The 19128-nt window shown below is 40.4% G+C and overlaps 1 protein-coding gene across 5 annotated transcripts in view; it reads left to right on the top strand.

Moving 5' to 3' along the window:
* The first annotated feature begins 691 nt into the window (after positions 1-691).
* ICE1 (interactor of little elongation complex ELL subunit 1) overlaps positions 692-19128 on the top strand; it is a 35410-nt gene continuing 16973 nt past the window's right edge. For all 5 annotated transcript variants that reach the window (XR_011329227.1, XR_011329226.1, XM_069809294.1 and 2 more), the window contains exons 1-13: positions 692-819; positions 1610-1668; positions 3236-3270; positions 3719-3737; positions 4534-4645; positions 5648-5724; positions 10790-10827; positions 12718-12800; positions 13073-13112; positions 13202-13258; positions 14958-15047; positions 15130-15183; positions 18510-18862. Coding sequence is in view for 3 of the 5 variants with exons in the window: in XM_069809294.1 (XP_069665395.1) it covers positions 730-819; positions 1610-1668; positions 3236-3270; positions 3719-3737; positions 4534-4645; positions 5648-5724; positions 10790-10827; positions 12718-12800; positions 13073-13112; positions 13202-13258; positions 14958-15047; positions 15130-15183; positions 18510-18862 (1107 nt within the window). In the remaining 2 variants the exon portion in view is untranslated. The remainder of the gene's footprint in view (positions 820-1609; positions 1669-3235; positions 3271-3718; positions 3738-4533; positions 4646-5647; positions 5725-10789; positions 10828-12717; positions 12801-13072; positions 13113-13201; positions 13259-14957; positions 15048-15129; positions 15184-18509; positions 18863-19128) is intronic.

Consider the following 19128-nt stretch of genomic DNA (forward strand, 5'->3'; position numbering starts at 1 on the left):
TTTTTTGACCAGAGCACTTATGCAGGAGTTACAGGCGGCAATGTCTTCATCAGGGTCCAGTTAACCGTGCAGCTGTACGTGCTGCTGTTGGCGAGGAGGAAGATTTCACGTGGCTCTGCAGACCTGGCGATGACCAGTGACTCCCCGGAGGAATCCGTACACGCTACGACGAAGACGAGGGTGAAAAAGCAATTTGAAGCGCCTGGATAAACCCTGCGCCAGAGCAAGTTTCAGGTGGGCTACACGTTGTGCGAGCAGCCCCAACGCTGCGAAGACCGGTCGCTAAATAAAGCCCAACAGCATCAGCGGGATAAAAAATTAATTCACCCTCCGCACAGGCCCCGCCCACCCGGACAGGCCCCGCCCTCCCTGACAGGCCCCGCCCCTTACAGGCCGCGCCCCAGCAGCGGTCCCGCCCAGGCGAGAGAAGCTGGCCCCGCCCGCGCCTGCGCCAGGGCCGCGGCGGCGCCCTACGGAAGTGCCGGTGCATAAAAAAAAGATAATAATAATGATAATAAAAGATAAAGCGTATTCGGAGAAGGGCGCTGGAGGTGCGGGAGCAGGCGTTCGTTTCGGCGCTGGGCCTCCGCCGAGAGCGCCTTCTGCCGCCTTTCCCGGCTGCCTCCTAGTCAGGCAGCGCCGCGGACAGCCCCGAGGAGGCGGAGGCGAGCCGGGTCCTTGCTGAGGCGCTGGCGCGGCGGCCGAGGCGCCGCCGGGCCGGCGGTCACCATGATGCCTGGGGAGACCCCGCCGCCGCCGGCCGGGACCGCGGCCGCCGCCGCCGGCCCCGCCTGCGCCAACTGCGGTGTTCTCCAGCAGGTAGCGAGGGGCCGCGGGACCGCCCGGGGCCGGGTTTTGGCTGTAGGGAGGCGAACGCGGGGCCGCGGTGGGCGGGCGGGAGGGAGGGAAGGGCAGGGCTGGGCGCCGCCGCCGGCGCTCCCGGTGCGGCGGGAGCTGGGGCGGGGGATGGCGGCGAGCGGGCTGTGTAAAAGGAGCGGCAGCGGCGAGCTTTCGCCGGGCGGGAGGGTGTCCGGGGTCTGCGCGGCGTGCCCGGCGGGGTCTGCGGGCGGCTCTCCGGGCGGGTGTCCGCCGGAGTTCGGTGCGGGGCACTGGAGGAGTGTCATCCCCCGGCTCCTTTCTTCCGAGCGAGCGTGTAGTCCCGTAGCCTGCCGCTCTGGGCGATGTTTGTTTCCCCTCTAAAGCAGGGGAGGGCCCTGCCGGGAGGGCTTGGAAGGAGTACGGAGAGCGGTCGGCTCAGGTGAGCGGGATGCCGGGTTTTGGTAATACGCTGTCAAAGCTTAATTTGGTTTTGAGAGAAGTTATGGGGGTTTTAGTATATAACCTACCGCGAAGGCAAAGTCTGAAGAGCTTTTGCAGTCAGGCCTCGTCTAAGCATGCATACTTTCCTGCGGAGCCTGCATTCTCTACACGTATTTGCCTGAATGTATTTTTGTCGAATTAGTAACTTGTTCACTAAGAGAACTGAAAAAAAGAAGACAGATTACTGTATTGTGTAGAACATTAGCAATCCGTTCAGGTGTTATTTATGGTGTACAGTACTGGGTTTTGGGGTGAAACTTGTTTACCAACTTGAGACTCTTCCTTACAGAATATAAACGAATATGTAGCCGCATTAATTGCACTGAAGCAAAAAATGATTGATGGAGAGTAAGTACAATTGCACAAGTGCTTTTTTTGTCTGTTTGTTTGGGTTTTTATTGCTCTGAAGTTCTTAAAGCAATGCAGCAAATACATTTTGTGGAATGTAGGTGTTTGTTAATGCACAAAACAAAGTCCTCTTCGAAATGAAAGTAACTTCTTCATGAATAGGTCCTAAATCTAGACTGTAAGACTTGTTTAATTTATGCCCTAAAACATTGGTGTGTAGTTGTAGTAAAACAGGGCTATATTGTTTAGCTATAACAGCTTATATGTTATTACGAATACTAGCGGAGGCAGCTCTTTGAAGAGAATTGTTTCATTTTTTTCTGTTTTGAAGAATATAGCATGAGAACTAAAAGTTGTGCACAGGTAAATATGAACCTTTTCAACGGAATTTAGTCTGGGCATTAGGGTGTGAAATGCTGTTGGCATTAAATATCAGAATATGAAAAGTGAGGCCAAACATAGGTCAGAACAATAAGGTTCTGAAATGCTTCTCATAGTTTGCTTTCTCATCTGTGATTGCTTCCACTTCTTCTCGATAACCATCAACATATGATTGTATGGAATAACGTATTGAGATATGTTATGTATACCTCCATGCTATGGCCTAATGGCCTTGCCATGTCTCCTAATTGTAATGGTTTATTTCTCCTGTACCATGTCCCAGATACATGTCAGTCTGGCTTTGGTGAATCTAAATTCCAGTCCTGCATTCTAGTTTCCAAAAAGTATTTGAGAGCCCTTACTGTCTTAACTGGGACCCTTTTCTTCAAAGCTCCTTTACTCTAGGCCCATAGATTCCTTTTCCTATCTCCAAACTGTGTCCCTCTTCTCTCCGCCAGTGCATACATTTCTTGTAGGAATTACCTCTCCTTTAACTACTTGCAGCTCAGCCCCTTTCTTTCTTGCCTTGCTTGATTACTCTTAACTGTAACAAGAGAAAGTAATGCAGCCCCCTCTGTATTGGAGTAACTGCTACAGTATTTCTCTTTCCTATCCCTTTTTCTCTCTATTCTTCAAAACCATAACATTTGAGGAAAGCAGAGAGTAGTTTTCCTTATGCTATCCCATGGCCCACTGTACACCTTGGATCGGAGTAAATGTTACGCTCTTACGGCTGCTAGGAGAACAGTGTAAAGATGAAAGCCTTTTTGGGTCTTTTGAACAATTTTTTCTTACATTTATATGTTCTTTGCTAGGAAAACATCTTTTTAAGTTTGGGAACTAGGATATGATTTTGTGACTATAAATACATTTTTTGATTATATGTATATTACATAACATATCAAATAATGTTTGGGTTTTGGTTTTTTTTAAAGCTGCAAATAGTTAATGGCTACAAATTAATGTAATTGCCAGTTGGCGCGGGTTTTTTTTCTATTTTAAAGCAGCCTGATTTGAGGTTTGAATGGCTTAATGAAATAGAAGGGTTGTATTGACTACTATCAGAAAATGCAAACCATTGTACACTTTCTGTATTTATCTATAAAGCAAGAGGAAAGGTATCCTAAGACATGACTGTCAAAATCAGGTGAGAAAATTAGTAATATCTTTTTTCTTTCTCTTGCAGTCGTTTGCTGACAGAATATCAACAGAAATGCACTGATATCCTTTACTTTTCTATTAGTGTGCTTACAGAATTTGTATATCAACATTTCTTATAAGAGGGCTTGAGTCTTTTTATTTAAGGTTTAAGTTAAGAGATGATGCCTCTAGTAAAGGAAGAGACTGGATGGGCTTTGTGAAGAAAGTAGGGCTTTGGAACTAAAACTATTCACTTAAGATCTGGCTGTGTGTAATATATGGCTTAATATGGACTATTTGAAATCTGTGTTGCTGAGAATGACTTGAGTTTTTTCATGTGACAGAAGAAGCTCTGCTTATTTGCTTCAAACATGTTGAAATGTTTCAAATAAACACTTAGTTCTGCAAGCCCTATGTTTTTTGGGCGGAAGTCTTTATTGGATGTTTCTTTGCAAGTGGTGATTGTATTGAAATATACTTTAGGATGTTTGATAAACTGTTTTTAATTTCTACCTTAACAAGAGATTACAGCTTCAATTTGCTGAACGGTAAGTTTGATTTAAACTGTTTACTAAAGATGCTGTGTTCTCTGTGTCTTGGGTGGTTTTAGGAGTCTGATGATGGATGTAACAGCAACAGCCCTGGGTCTAGGCTGAGCTTTTAATATGGTCCTTTCTTTTACCATGCTTCCTAGGCCATAGTTAGCAAAGATACCCTTGCTGAGGAGAGAAATCAGTCCTTCTTCCACACTACCTGTGTGAAATTCTTTCCTGGCCCTGTGTTACACAGGAGTCTAAAGTGACCAAGTGGAGATGCATAGCTCATCTTTTGGTGGTGGTTAAATGTAAGTGTATTTGGGGCAGCCCTATTTGTGTAAAGCATTTCGTCTTAGAGTTGTGGCTGTGTGCTCTTGCTTACTCTCTTTGATTATAGAGGAAGAGGCAGCATATAATCTTAACAGACTCCATCCTGCTTGCTGAAAAATCCTGCAGTTGGACTCTGTTTTTATTTCACAGCACTACCTATGTAGAGACACTTATACCTGACGCTTCAGTGTAGGCAGCTGGGCAGTACTCCTGTGTGGCATATGCCATCAGCTTGCATCTAGCTTTAGGGTCAGCTTAATGTTTTTAAATAAGATCTTGAATATTCTTCGAATGTAAAACGTTGGATGGAAAAATGAGAATGCATAGACTCTTAAAAGCCTTTGGGTATCTCTCACAGTGTTTTTTCTTAGGGGAAAGCAAAATACTCAGACACTTGCCTGAAGAATTAGAACATTAAGTTTGAAAGTACCCATGGTTTTGGCAACTTTTTTTTTTTTAATTACACTTCCTGTTTCAGAGAGATCTCTGCTCTTCGTTGCCAAGTGGAGCAGATGCTACAGAAAATCCTGCCTCTGGAAAAGTGCCAGGAAGAGTTGGGTTCCTTGAAGGCAGAGTTGGAAGAGAAAAAGGTGTGCTTGTAAGGTTTAAATAGCTTGCACTTTCTCTGTTGAAGGAAATGTATGTATTTAATGCTCATCTTAATGAAGCAGGCTTTAATGAGCCTAATTGTTGTTTCCAACTCATTGGGACAGGCAGCTCTGGTTTTAGGTGAAATTAATTGAATGGCAACAGGTTTCAGGTAGGCAAAAAGTACAGGCTTTTGTAGTTCCTATGATTTTTGATTTGGGTTTTATTTCCTTATTTAGGAAGGAAGGAAATACATTCACATTCCTTTGGTTTTCTGTTCTGATCTTATTAGATTACTGAACTCTCTAGAACTTGTACTATTAAAAAGGTGCAAAGAGGGTCTATGCAGAATAGGATTTTGCTTCTGTTACCATTTTGAACATAAGCTTTTACCTTATTAGCTACTTGAGTTTATTCCTAATTTCTCTCCCATCTCTTAGCTGAAATTTAGTCTACAGGAGAAAAGTTTTGGCAGTTCAAATTGCCTAAATATATGTATTTCCTAGACATTAGCTATTATTTCTGCGAAAAATACCCCACCTTCTTTCTTGTAGGTTTTTTTTCATGCTGGTACAAGGTAGGATATTAACATTTGTCTTGTCACTGTACCTAGTTTTTCTTCAATGTTAGAATGGTTTTTAAATCCTCTTCCCTCAGCAAGCATTAGTAGCTGATGTCCTGATGGCACTTTTTCAGAAAAAGCAGGATTGTATGTATGGGGTATAATAGTTATGCTCTTGACTTCCCCTTTGAGTTACTATCCAGGTAGGTGTTGGAGGCACATACTCAAAAGATAGATAGATAGATACATATTTATTTGTTTGTTTGCTGTAACTTTTGCCTTTAAAGAAGAACAACCACCTGACACTTCAACTTGCTTGTTTTCTCATTGAATATACTTTTTTGGCTATGCAGTGTTTTCATTAGAATAGGTAAAGTGTCTGCCATCTGTTTTTTTTGCCCTCAGTAAGAACATACTTTAACTGTGCTTTCCTTCTCCACAGAGTTCTCTCAAGATTTATCGGGAGAGTCAACTGGAATATGTTAAAATTAAAGAAGAAATAGTAAACAGTGATGCTGTGTGAGTGATGCTTCTTTTTTTCACACCCTTCCTTTCTCCCTCTTACCTCCTCCAGAACTTGGTCTTGTACCTTACCTAGTTAAGCTTTCCATTTTGCTAAACTTTTTATGCTTATGGGTTCTTAAAACAGGGAGTTGATGGAAGAATGGTCTTAAATTTTGTAGCAAACACTCTGGAAGGTAGTATTAGTTTAATTATTATCTTGTCTTGAAGTGGCTTTTGGTGGTTGTTTAGCAAAGGTTTTTAAGAACAGGATGAAGTTGGAGAAGTAGTTGTGGTTTCTCCAGTTTTAAGTGGTTCTTGGCTTTTTGTTATTGCAGTCCGTTGCAGCTGTGGTGGTAAGTCTCTGAGGCCAATATATAAATGATATTGCCAAAGTGATCCTGCACTTAAAATCAGTCCTTAAAATAATTGTTTTTAAAGAAACAGCTCAGCAGGCCCTGAACTGTCCACCATATTTGGAAGAAATGGGCAGGAGGGATTTGGCATCAAAAATGCAGAAGCCATTTTTGCTGCCATAGTACAGAATATTGTGAAGCTGTGCCTTGGTAATTCCCAAAGTTTGTTCTTTCAGTAACCAGTCACTCAAAGGCTTCCTTGCCTGGAGCATATATGTGTGTCGCTATGTCTTACAGCTCTTGATGGACTCTCTAATGAATTTGTCTAATTGCTTTTTAACCCTGTTATATTCCTAGCCTCTAAATCACCTGTATTGGGGAACTGTGACTTCTCAGTATTTTATGGAAAGGTACTTATGCTCTCAGAAGAGAACGAGCTAATATACAGCTCAGTGTTGTGACTTTGTAGTTGTGGTTATTTTTCTCCATGTGCATCACTTTTCATTTATCAACACCAATGATTGCTCTGTAGTCATTTGGAATTCTAAGACCCTTCTGCTCTTTTTTGTAGTCAGCTTTGATTTCTGATGTGTTCCAGCACACATCCCAGTGGGACTCCCACTGATGACTCTTTACGTCCTTCCTTGTAAACTGGCTATAATTTTTAACTTTGGTGTTCCTAAGCTATTTTGGTGTTTCCAATAGGTCGAGGTGATCGTTCCCCTCTACTCAGCAGTGGTGAGGCCACTCCTGGAGTACTGTGTCCAGTTCTGGGCTCCCCAGTACAAGAGAGGCATGGACATACTGGAGAGAGTCCAACGAAGGGCCATGGAGATAGTCAACTGAAGCATCTCTCAAATGAGATAGCCTAGTGTCTTTGGCTTGTGAAACATACGGTACTCACAGGCACAGCAGCAAGCTGCTATTATCCAAAAGATTGTACAAGCAGACTAGCTTTGTTGTCACTTGCTGTTGTCACTTCTGCCAGACTGCACTTATTTCATATACCAGTGTCAAAGTTAGGTTGCTGAGGACCTTGTCTGGTTGAGTTTTGAATATTTACAAGCATGGCAATTCCCCAATTCTGAGCTTGTAACAAGTGTGGTAACTTGAGTCTGTGTCCACTGTGAAGAAGGTTTTAGGTATGAAATTGCTTCTACAGACAAGCTTTGAAAGAAGTAGTCAAAATGTTAGACTGTTCCAGAAGTAAGGTTGCTCATTTAAATTAAAAGATCACATTCTCTCTAAGGATGAAATAAATACGACACACACAGTTGTTGTTTGTGTTTATATTTCTCAACTTTTGAGTATTACAAATATAACCACATTATGGTTTTTGTAGCTTGGGTATATTATAACACTGATGTATTCTGCTTCTGAATGCAACTTCTGTTGGCATAGCTTTCTGTCAGCCGCAGTTGTGCATGCATCTTAAAGATCAGATAGGAGCTTGGGTTGCATAGCGTAAGAGGAGTTCTGTCTAAATGCATCATCTACAAGCCTTGCTTTTTGTGAGTTACTGCCTATTTTTTTTCTTAATGTAATTGTGTGTGTTGATAATGTTAGTCAGCATACTACTGCACCTGTGAAAGTAACTGTTTCAGCTGCAAATATCATTGCAATGGTAAATGTTGGCATTTAGTGGCTGTCTGGTTATTCAGATTCCTAGTTGTTTGTATCCTAGGATTTCTAGCTCGAGTTGAAAGGGACCTATGAGGATCATCGAGTCTAACTCCCTGCTCCTCGCAGGACTACCTAAAACTAAACTACATGACTAAGAGAGTTGTCCAGATGCTCCTTGAACTCTGACAGGCTTGGTGCTGTGACCGCTTCCTGGGGGAAGCCTGTTCCAGTGACAGACCACCCTCTCCGTGAAGAACCTTTTCCTCATGTCCAGTCTGAACTTCCCCTGACACAGCTTCATTCCGTTTCCTCGTGTCCTATTGCTGGTCACCTGAGAGAGGAGATCAGCACCTCCCCCTCTGATGGCCCCCTTGAGGAAGTTGTAGACTGCGATGAGGTCACCCCTCAGCCATGAGGTCACCCCTCAGCCTTCTCTTCCTCAAGCTGAACAAGCCAAGTGACCTCAGCCTCTCCTCATAAGTCTTGCCCTTGAGACCTTTCACCATCTTGGTCACCCTACTGTGGACACACACTAATGGTTTGATGTCCTTCTTATATTGAGGCGCCCAAAACTGCACGCAGCACTCGAGATGGGGCTGCACCACTGCAGAGTGGGACAATCACCTCTATTGACTGGCTAGCTATGCTGAGCTTGAGGCACCCCAGGACGTGGTTGGCCATTTTGGCTGCCAGGTAACACTGTTAACTCATAGTCAACTTGCCATCGACCAGACTCCCAGACCTCTTTCTGCAGGGCTGCTCTCTGGCCTCTTGTCCCCCAGTTTGTATGTATAACCAGGATTACCCTGTCCCAGGTGGAGAATCTGGCACTTGGTATTGTTAAATTTCATACAGTTGGTAATTGCCCAGCTCTCCACTCTGTCCAGATTGTTCTGTAAGGCCTCCTTACTCTTTAGGGAGTCTACAGCTCCTAATTTCTTATCATCAGCAAACTTATTAATGTACATTTGACTCCTGCGTCAAGATCACTTATAAAAACATGAAAGAGCACTGGCCCTAAAATTGAGCCCTGGGGAACCCCACTGGTGACTGGCCACCAGCCTGGTGTAGCCCCATTTACTGTAACTTTTTGAGCCCGACCCCTCTGCCAGTTGCTTACCCAATGTATTATGGACTTGTCTAGCTGTGTGCTGGGAGACAGTATCAAAAGTTTTGCTAAAATCAAAAAAACCCACCACCACATCTACTGGCTTCCCTTGGTCAACTAGATGGGTGACCTTGTCATAAAAGGAAATTAAGATGGTTAAGCAGGCCTTCCCCCTTGTGAACCCATGCTGGCTATGACCAATGACTATGTTGTCTCTTTTTAGAATAACTCCCAGAATAACCTTCTCCATAACTTTACCTGGCACTGATGTGAGACTGACAGGCCTGTAATGACCAAGGTCTTCATACTTAGCCTTCTTGAAAACTGGGACAATGATTGCCAGCTTCCACTCAACTGGGACCAGATGCCCAAGCCCATTGAAAAATAATGGAGAGAGGCCCTGTGATGATATTGGCCGGCTCTTTTAGTATCCTGGGGTGAATCCCATTGGGCCCCATACACTTACGTGCATCCAGCAGGAGCAGCAAGTCTTGAACAAGTTCAGAGTTGGCTGGGAGTTTATCAACCCCCCAGTCATGGTCTTCCAACACATGGCACCGGGGGGGTCTCAAGGGCCATCATCGGTATTGAAGACAGAGGTGAAGAAGGCATTAAATGCCTCTGCTTTGTCTATGTCCCTATTTGTGAGGTGACCGACCTCATCAAGTAATGGACCAGTGTTATCTCTGATCCTCCTTTTGCTGTTAACATATTTTAAAAAGCCTTTTTTGTTGTCCTTCAGAGTACTGGCCAGCTTGAACTCTAATTGAGCTTTGGCTGCACGAATCTTCTCGCTTCAATGGTGAACAGCATCTCTGTAGTTTTCCCATGTTGCCTGTCCTTGCTTCCAGTGTCCATACATTGTAGATGCAGCACTTCTGTGTGTAGGTCAGAAGATAATCTACAGAGAATTCATTACCTGCTATCTTCTAAAGGACAACTCTCCCCTGCCAGCCTTTTTTTTTTTTTCTGCAAAGATGTTTTATGAGGATTTGTTTCTGAAATTCTCACCTTGACTGTCAAAGCTATCATCTGAGTATAGAGAGAGTTAAGCATGAACCTGTTCAGGCTGAGAAGGCCGAAGAGCATTGGTCTATGACTTTATAGTATGAAAGCTTTGATACTGACCATGGCAAAGGTGGTCAATCATCCTGTTTCTGAGTGGGTTTTCAAATGTATTCCAGTTAATGTCTGAAGTGATGATTAAAGCTTACACATCCAGAAAGGCTTAGGCTGTAAATCTCAATCTATTATACAAGTTTTAATATGAGGAATGGATGAACTGTGTTCTTCATGAAAGTGATCAGTGAGCATTGGGAGCTTGTGTTTGTCAGGACAGAGTCCTCTACTTGTCACAGGAGTTTAGAAACTGTTTCTGGGATACTGGGGTTTAACAGAAGGAAGTAATAGAAGTGTTTACTTTTTTTTATTTTCCAGTTCTGTGTGTGTTTTACATATAAGGTAGAGTTGGAAATGCTGAAATTAAAATTGTTCAGGATGCATAATTTTTTTTGTTTTGGTTTGGTAGTAAACACCTGGATATTCTGAACCAAAAGTTGTGGGACATAAGTGATCCTGAAGGCTAATCCTGATTATCTCATTGCTTAGGTCTTATTGATTGTAAGCAAGGCTTAATTGTTTTTAAGGAGTAAAACTAACCTGTCTGCATTACATCATAGAAATGCAAAAACCAGAAGCCAGCTTTCTCAGGTTGTGTTTGTAACTCCAAGCTGTAGCTGAAGGTATATTTATATCCCTGGATTAGTGGACTGACTCTCTTAAGAGCAAACTCTTACCTCTGTAACAGATACAGCTGTTTCTGTGAGAATGTCAGCAACATGCCACTGATTTAAGTTTTCAACTTCAGGGACACATTGGTCTCACAGGTCCTGGGTCTAGGAAGTGTTTTCTCTGAAATGGCTAGATTTTTTTTTTCTGGCTTTTCATGCAACATAATTCTAACAAAAATGATGTATTAATGCCTTCTTTTTAACAGGAGAAAGAAACTGGAAACAAAAGTGAAGAAACTTGAAGGTAACTTTCTACGTTGTGTTGCTGTGCTGTTGTCCTACTCCATTTCTTGATTCCTTTTTTATCCAAAGAAGTAACCGCAACTTTCTAACTGAGGCCCCAAGGAGCAAGATAGGGCAGTACTATGCATGGGACTTAGTCTCTGAATCATCCCTCTTGCAGAATGTTTTCTGTTGAGTATCTTAGGCACATGGTGTAAATGAAGTTGGAAGGGAACTTCTGGTCATGAAAACCTCAAAGGATGGAGTCTGCCCAGCCTGTCCAGGCAACCTCATTCACTACATGACTGTCTTCATGGAGAAAAAGCTTTTCCTTATAGCCAGTTGGAAACTGTCTTGTTTCAACTTATGCCTGATGTCTCTCATCCTCCCATCATGTACCACTGAACAGTCTCGTTCCATCTTCTTGATGCTTCCTTGTAGGTACAGGAAAGCTGCTCTTGGATCCCTTCTAAGGCTTTTGTTGTTGGTGGTGGTTTTTTTCCTCTCAAGCTAATTAAGTCTAGCTGAACGAGTCTGTTTTCATAGGGCATGTGCTACAGTGTTCTTATAATCTTAGCAGGATTCTTCTAGTCATGGTTATGATCATATTTAAATATGTAGTGATCCTGACACATGTTTTCTGATTTTTAAATATTCTGGCAATTGGGTTTTAGATTGTTTGTTTTGTTTTTAAGTAAAGATAAAGCACTGGCCTCGTGGCACAGTGTTTTTCTTGTTTTGCTAGTAGAGGGTGGATATGCTTAAAGCATTCTGATACTTAACTCACTGTACTGTTAGTTGGCAGGGCAAATATTTCCATTTGTGGCACACTTACAGCTGTGCTTACCACAGTTTAAAGTACAATGAACTGAGTGACTTGTATCTTGGTGTTAGATACAAGTCCTACTGTAAAGTACAGGTACAGGGTGTTTATTTTTATGAGCATTTTGGAGTTCCATTATGTGGCAGCAAGGTTTTTATACCCTCTTGCCCCTCAAAACTCAAATTCTGGCAGGGTTAGAACAAAATACTGTGAGATAGTTTGCAGTAAGTCCAATTTGAGTGACTAGTTTATCTGTTTTGTTCTTTTCTGTGTTCATTAAATATCCCAGACCCCGTATTTTAACCTGGTATCTTTTGTCAATCTGAAATTTTCCTGTGATTGTTTCTTGTCAACTACCACTTGAGCTGCCTTTTTAATGCTCTTTCTTTTGATATGCCCTCTTCTGTGACATGATCTGATCAGCAGGCAAGTTCCATCTGTCTTTTCTCTGCTGTCCATGTATAAGTCACTAAGCTGATCTCTCAGGAGCTCTCTCAAGTATCTCTCTCGCTTGAGAATTTCCCTAGGAGCCTCACGTTCAGCCCTCACTTCCCTGCCCTGCACTCTTTATTCCCATCCATCTGCACTCTTCCCAGGTGTGTTAGACATTAAGAGATACGGTACTCTTCTCTGATTTTTAGTCTTGAGTGCTATCTACATCTTTCTAATGCAGTTGGCTGTAGTGTTTCATCTTTGAACCAGAGCCCTCCTTTAAACAGGAGAATAAAACACATGAAAAAAACATTGCACCTCATTCTTAATTTTATTCCCTTTTTTCACTTGTATATTGTTCTACAGTACAGTATCATTACAATATGACCCACTGTTCATTCTTGCATGTAAGTGAGAAAACTAATACATGTATTTCAGTAGTTCAGAACAGTAATTATGCAGTGGAAGATGACATACTTGTATGCATGAGTTTTTGTCCAAATGAGCCAAAATATAACTTCAGTAGATTTGTATTTCACACTATCATTATTATTTTTCTGGTAATTTGATTTGCAAACTGGTGACCAATATTACTTAAATTAGTTGTCCCTTATATATTGTAGTTTCTAACTTGCATTTTCATTCTCCTTCTTGAAGAGGCTGCAACAAAGCATACACAGGACTTCAGACAACTGAAAACTGAAAAGAAAAGGCTTGAAAAGGAACTAAAGAAGGCACAAGTAAGACTTTCCTGGTCTTTTGGATGAAGCTTCTTTTAGTATTTCTTGCGGGGGTGGGGGGAAGGAAGCTACTAGTAATAGAGATACTGAAATAGTAAAATTACATTTGTTGGGGATATTGAGTAACTAAACATAGCAATTCACCTTGAGATAGAAATTTTCCAACTGAAGCATGACCTTTGAAATGCCGATTTAGATTTCATGCTAATTAAGAGTAGATGCTCTACAAACTATGTATGGCATGAAAAATTAGTATTATTTAATTTTAACAGGGAAAACTTGATGGTGTACTTAAAGAGAAGTGCAGAAAAGGTAAGTGTTCACCTTTGATTGCCTTCAGATTTATGTGTAGTATTGTTCCATTTGAACATTTCACTTCCCCCCTCTCCTCTTTTTAATAGTTAAGCATGCGGAGACCCAGAGTTCAAGTGAAGATCTTACAACAGATATAGACAAAGGTAAGATTTTTTTGCAAGACCCTTCTCTGTGCAGAACCAACCATTATGAATTTATTGCTACTCTTCTGGAGTTGTGTTTTTGGAAACAGAGGATACTGACAGAAATGCTGTAAGAGCAGATGTGGTTAATACAGATATGTTACATTGATGAAGGACTAATGTAATAGATTACTATTTTTAGTTTTGCAATAAGGAAAATACTTGAGTCATTAAAATGACTAGTCTATACCATGAGTGTGTGAAGTCAATTGAAGTGCAAATATTAAACAGAATGCAAATACTGAGAAAAATACAAACAATCCCATTGTCTGTGAAGCTCATTGAAATCATGAAGCATGCAAAGCAAAAGACACAAGATAGGAGTGTAATCTGCTACAATTTCTATGTGAGGCTCTGTAAATCAAGTGGAAGTAGTTGTTTCTTAACCTATTGACTTTATCTGAATCTAACTGTGTAATGTAGCAAATTCCTGCTAAACTTCTTCTAAAGTACTGAGGCCAAACTTTAAGCAAATTTATTTTTTGCAGTTTTGCAGTCTTTTAAAATACTGGTATTGCTTTTGAATTCTTTAGAAATTCTGGAGGCAGTTTTCAGGCAAAAGAAGAACTTACCTGTTCTATTTCTTGCTTTGCAATATTTGTATATAAAGTTTGTTGCCAAAATTAAACTTTTCTGAGAAAGGTAGACCTTGTCAGTTCTTGTGTGTCTTGGTATATTTTTACTGCCTTTTGGATTGTACTAAATTGGTACCCAATTTAGTCCTTTAATTTTTAATTAATGGCAAAATGGGAAAATTAAGATCTGAACTCTAATTTGAACTTCAAATAGCAGCAAGGCTTTATTACTGATGAGAAATCGTTACTGTTGTTAATAGCTGTCATGGAAAATTTGGCAGGTTTTCTGCTTATGTGCTGAGGGTTTTTTTAATATATCTCTTCATAAAATAGTAGCAGTTTGCAGTGGTCTTTGAATTATGGAATTGGCACAAAACCAATAGTCTCAGTTCCTGATCATTGGATCTGATGATAGTTTTGGCACAAGTAGGTGAGGTGCTTGTGTATTTAGTTGAGTTTTTGGTCTGTTTCTCCCTCTCTACCTGCCCTTCTTGTTCCGGAACTAGGTAATTTGGCATCACCAAGCAATGGTGATGTTAGAATTCCAGACAATGTTTACTAAAGTTGTGGCCTGATAATTAATTCAGGTATATTTAATGTGCTGTTACTCCGTGATAAGACTAAGATGAGTTACTACTGAGTGTGCATAAAGAATGTGATATAAATACTTTTTTCCTAAAAGATTTCCTCCCCCATTTATGTTCATGTCACCTGAGTTGTTTTAGAAAGCTGTTTAATTTCACTAATGCTACATTCAAATCTGCTTTTACGTTTTACTCTGGGTGCTGCTACAACTTTTTGCAACCCTCACTGTAGAAAGGAAAAGCTAAAGCATTCTGCAATGGTTCCTTCAGTCTGCTGTGTGGCTATGGCCAATACAGGATCCATTCTCTCAGTGGCATCTAGCATTTCTCTTTCTCTGAAGCTAAAATGCCCCTATGTCCCTTGTCTTAATTTTTGTTGTGTGTATTTTGTATTTTGTTGTAGGCATGTATGTGTTCTGAGTAAAAATAAAGAAACATAAATTCTTAGCTCTCGGAGCAATCAAAGTTTTCCTCAATTCATAAAAATATTTATTTTAACAGAAAAAATAAAGCTCTTATTAGAAGAACTCTGGATGTGCATTGACAGTGCAACAGGAAAAAGAGAGAATCAGGAAAATGATCCTGTCTTGGGTGAGATGGCATGCAAAGTCTTGAATTTTCTTGAGGTGGTCTCTTTTTCTGACCAAAAATAAATATTGGTACATTTTTTCAGCTTCTATTCAGGATAAGGCATGGCCTGAAAAAAGAAGACTGACTGTTACAGAAGGTAGGTTCCAGTAAATGTGAATTTATTAATATGCAAGTGCCTTAATTTAGTCTTACTGGGATATCATCAGGTTGGGTACTATTTGCATGACACTTTTTTTGACAGACTTAAATACTTTCCTTAATGATTGCCTGGGCAAGTACATGTGTGATTAGAATATTTGAAAATAATTGCAAATATTAATTTGAACAGCCAAATAAACTGGAAAGGTCTCCTGAAGGAAAGCTGTTGTAATCTGCTGTTGCAATTGAGAAATCGAATTCTTTTACTATCAGCTGCTTTGACTATTTCTAAGTAGTCAAAACTCACCTCTCATGTTTATACCTTAATTATTATATCATTATAAACTGCAGTATATAATGTGAATTATGGGATGCAAGCACTCTTTTTAGTCTGAAACAAACACATGGTAACATAGTTGGATTGTAAAATTTAAGAAGCTGTTACCACCATTTTCTTCATTCATTCCTGCCTGAATAATAATAGATAATGGTGCATTAATTTTCATATTAAAAGACAGTCCTACAGAGAAACAAAACGTATAATTTGGTGATAGCTTTAATTTTGTAACATGATATTCAGTATAATAACAAAAAATAATCTGAGTAGTTATCCCCATGCAGGTTCACAGCAAACTTGAACTGCTTTAACTTCACATAACAGATGTCATTTTCCTTCTGCCCTCAAGAGTAATAGGTGCCTTGAAACTGCATTAGTTGTCTCTCCAGAGTGTGCTTATTAATCTCTCATTTTTCTTTTATTTTCTCTTCTACTTCAGTTTTCTGTAACTCAGGCTGTAGAGATACTGTCTGGGATAAGTACCCTGCCTTATTAAGAGCTTTGAAGGTGAACTGTTATCCTGTCTCCCCACCCTGTTAAGTCTGAAAATTTGCTACCAGTGTAGATCCCAATGAATCTAGTTCCAGATTGTGTTCCAGTGGAATCCACTTCAGAGGTGCCAAAATATAAGGACCAGCTCATAAGCCAGTTTATCAGCCTCACTCCCACCAGTTTAATCCAGCAGATCTGTGGCTTCAGCTCCAAAACTGAGCTAGACAGTTGTCCCCTGAGATTCTGAATTTGATTTCTTGATCAAGGGTCAATGAAATGACAGGAACAAGCACAAGAAACTGAAGAGTTTGAAATGTGGGTGATTTCAGGGGTATCAGGTTCTAGTGTCATCCTCTTCCCATTCACCACAAGGGGAACTTTAGGTTCCAGGCATCCTGTCCCATCTTTTACTATTCACATCTTCTCAAGGAAACTACAATATTTTCACAAAAAGAAGCAATTGTCCATAACAGTCTCTTCTAGTCAGTCCCTCTTTTGCTTTTGTTGGATGGCTAGATATCGTAGAAATTTATCTTACTTTCTGTTGCTTTGGGTTTGGTTTGGTTTTTTCCCCACTTTCAGTCTAGGACAGCCATCTTCTTGTTCTGCCTCTCATGAAAGTGGCCATTACCTTGGATTCATAATAGCAAAATGCTTATGTTTACAGATGCAATCTTCTAGCAAAAAAAAAAGGGGTCTTAATGAGTTTGCCCTAATTTCTTGTCCCATATTACAATGGTTTCATCTTAGAGATCAAATCATCTTGATGGTAGTATTGCTGAAGCATCTTTTCCAGAGAATATCAGTTCGTTTGTCAGCCTGGATCTTAAAACTTGTAAGATGCTGCTTTGACCAAAGGAGATATCAGAGCTTACTTACCTTGGGGGAAAATGAGGTGATAGAGAGATATGGATCTTGGAAATAGGGGGTTTGATCAATTTTCCTACTAACTCCTTTAGTGGAGCCAACACATCAGAATGTGCTTAAAGGTTATTGGGAGACAGATCTCTGGGAGGTCATTTTCACCTATCAAATTAAATTAGTATTTCAAATCTGATGCTACCATTGATGCTGCTTCAGGAGTATCTCTGCAAGTTATAGTAGTGGATAAGCACCGACAGCAATAATGAGGCACACTATTCTTTTTTATTTTTCGAACAGAATGCAAGTTGTGCCAATTAAATCAATACACGCTCTGTTCAAAACCATTTTGTGCATGTGCTGTTCTTTATACTGTGGGATGGTACTTGGATGTACACAGAAAGGCTTGATCCTTTGCTTGAATACTGCTGATATTGCATCCAGTAGTATTTGTGAGCACTATAAACAAGGTCACACATACAAATGTCTTATATTGCAAATGCTACAGAGTAGGTTCTAGTTCCATGTGGCGCACTGGGGTTTTGGGATTGTTGATTTCTACTGTTTTATTGGAGGTAATCTTTTCTTTTTATAAAATCATAGAATTTAAAGTTCAGAAAACTGGGCCACCTTTTCACTGTTAAAAGTATCTAGCACAATTACAATTGATACTTAAATTCTTTGTCTCTACTGTTTAGACTTTCCTGGGGCAATGTGTTTTGTCTGCATGCATTAAGAAATGGCTTACTGTAAAATAATAAAAAGTGTGATTTGAGAAGGAACAAACCAAAAGTACAATGCAAAGAATCACACAGAGCATTTGGACATGCTTTCTTTCTACTAGAATAACTGTATAAAACTGGTATAGTTGATATTATCTTGAAAGGGTTGTCAGCTGCTCAGTATCTTTCATTGTCTTAGTGGTTCAAACTCCTTTGTGCATAGGTATGTTGCAGGGAAAACCTCACTTTTAAGAAAGTTGGGGTTTTTTTAAGGGTTCAGCTTTAAGCCACACCATTAAAGACAAAATCTTGTATGATTAGACTCAATATTGGAATTTAAAGAACAAACACTTTAAAAGTGTATGCGTTTTAAATCATAAAACTAGGAATATAGCTAAGAACTCTGGTACCGTGTTTATGGCAGGGTATAATTGTGACTGGTCTGCAAGTACAGCTGCTGGCTCAAAGCTGCAGGTTGCTTTAAGCTGAGAATTACAGCCTGAGTGGGGAATGTCAGTGCATGCTTGTCCTGCTTTTCCTGAACATCAGTTACTGGGCTAAAACTGAAATAAATCATTGAGCTGAATGGACCTTCAATCCTACCCACTATGGCCCTTCCTGATAAGAAAAATTGGTAAGAATAGTCCTAATGATCCAAGTCAGAAAGTGGTTTGGGGGGAGCTGTTTGCACAGACGTATACCTTTTTCATGAAAAAAGAATTGTTTGTTAATGATAACATTTGATCTCTGTAAGGAAAATATTTCTGAAAGTGACATTAAGTGCTTCTTATTACTAGTCTATGGGAACATCACTTGAAAAGATAGTAATGCATTCTTATTACTAATGATGTATTATCTCTATAAAGAAAAATGGGAGGGGAAAAAATTCTTAACAATATTTTTATGTCTTAGAAACTGTACAAATCCACCAAAAGATCAGGAAGTGTGATGGCAAAACGCTACCTTGGTATTCTTCGCTGGAAAGTGCTGGAAAGCAAAATTCTCTAACAGCCATGCAACTTCAAGCGAGTACTGAGCCTTTTGGAGGTGACTGTGTTGAGAACAGGCCTACTGAAGAATGTCTGCGCAGTGGTGAAGATAAAACTGTAGGTGTGATAATACAGACAGATGGGGCACACAGCAGTTCAGACTTCTCTGATCAGGAGCAAAAGGGCCCAGGTGGAAATGTGATGGATATATTGAATTGGGTCAGGCCTCTCCCTGCTCTGCTTTCTCCAGTACGGCTTTCACCACCAACTACACAGGTGAGTTTCAGGATGTGTCTGACTTGGCACTAACTTGGTCATATAATTACTGCAAAAATAATGATTTGATATTCCTGGGCTTTTTTTATTTTTTTTGAGTATCAGTATTAGTTACTCATGCCCTGAAAGGGTCTCTGTGTGAGTGTTTAGATCCATATAGATACTTTTTTACCTTCTAGCATACTGCCTGTGGAAGGAAGCGAAACATAATTTTCAGATGTATATTTAAAACAAAGTCACCTGTGTCTCAACTGCTGTCATAATTT

The sequence above is a fragment of the Haliaeetus albicilla genome, chromosome 21 (genome assembly GCF_947461875.1).
Source record: "Haliaeetus albicilla chromosome 21, bHalAlb1.1, whole genome shotgun sequence".
In the NCBI taxonomy this organism is placed as follows: Eukaryota; Metazoa; Chordata; class Aves; order Accipitriformes; family Accipitridae; genus Haliaeetus; species Haliaeetus albicilla.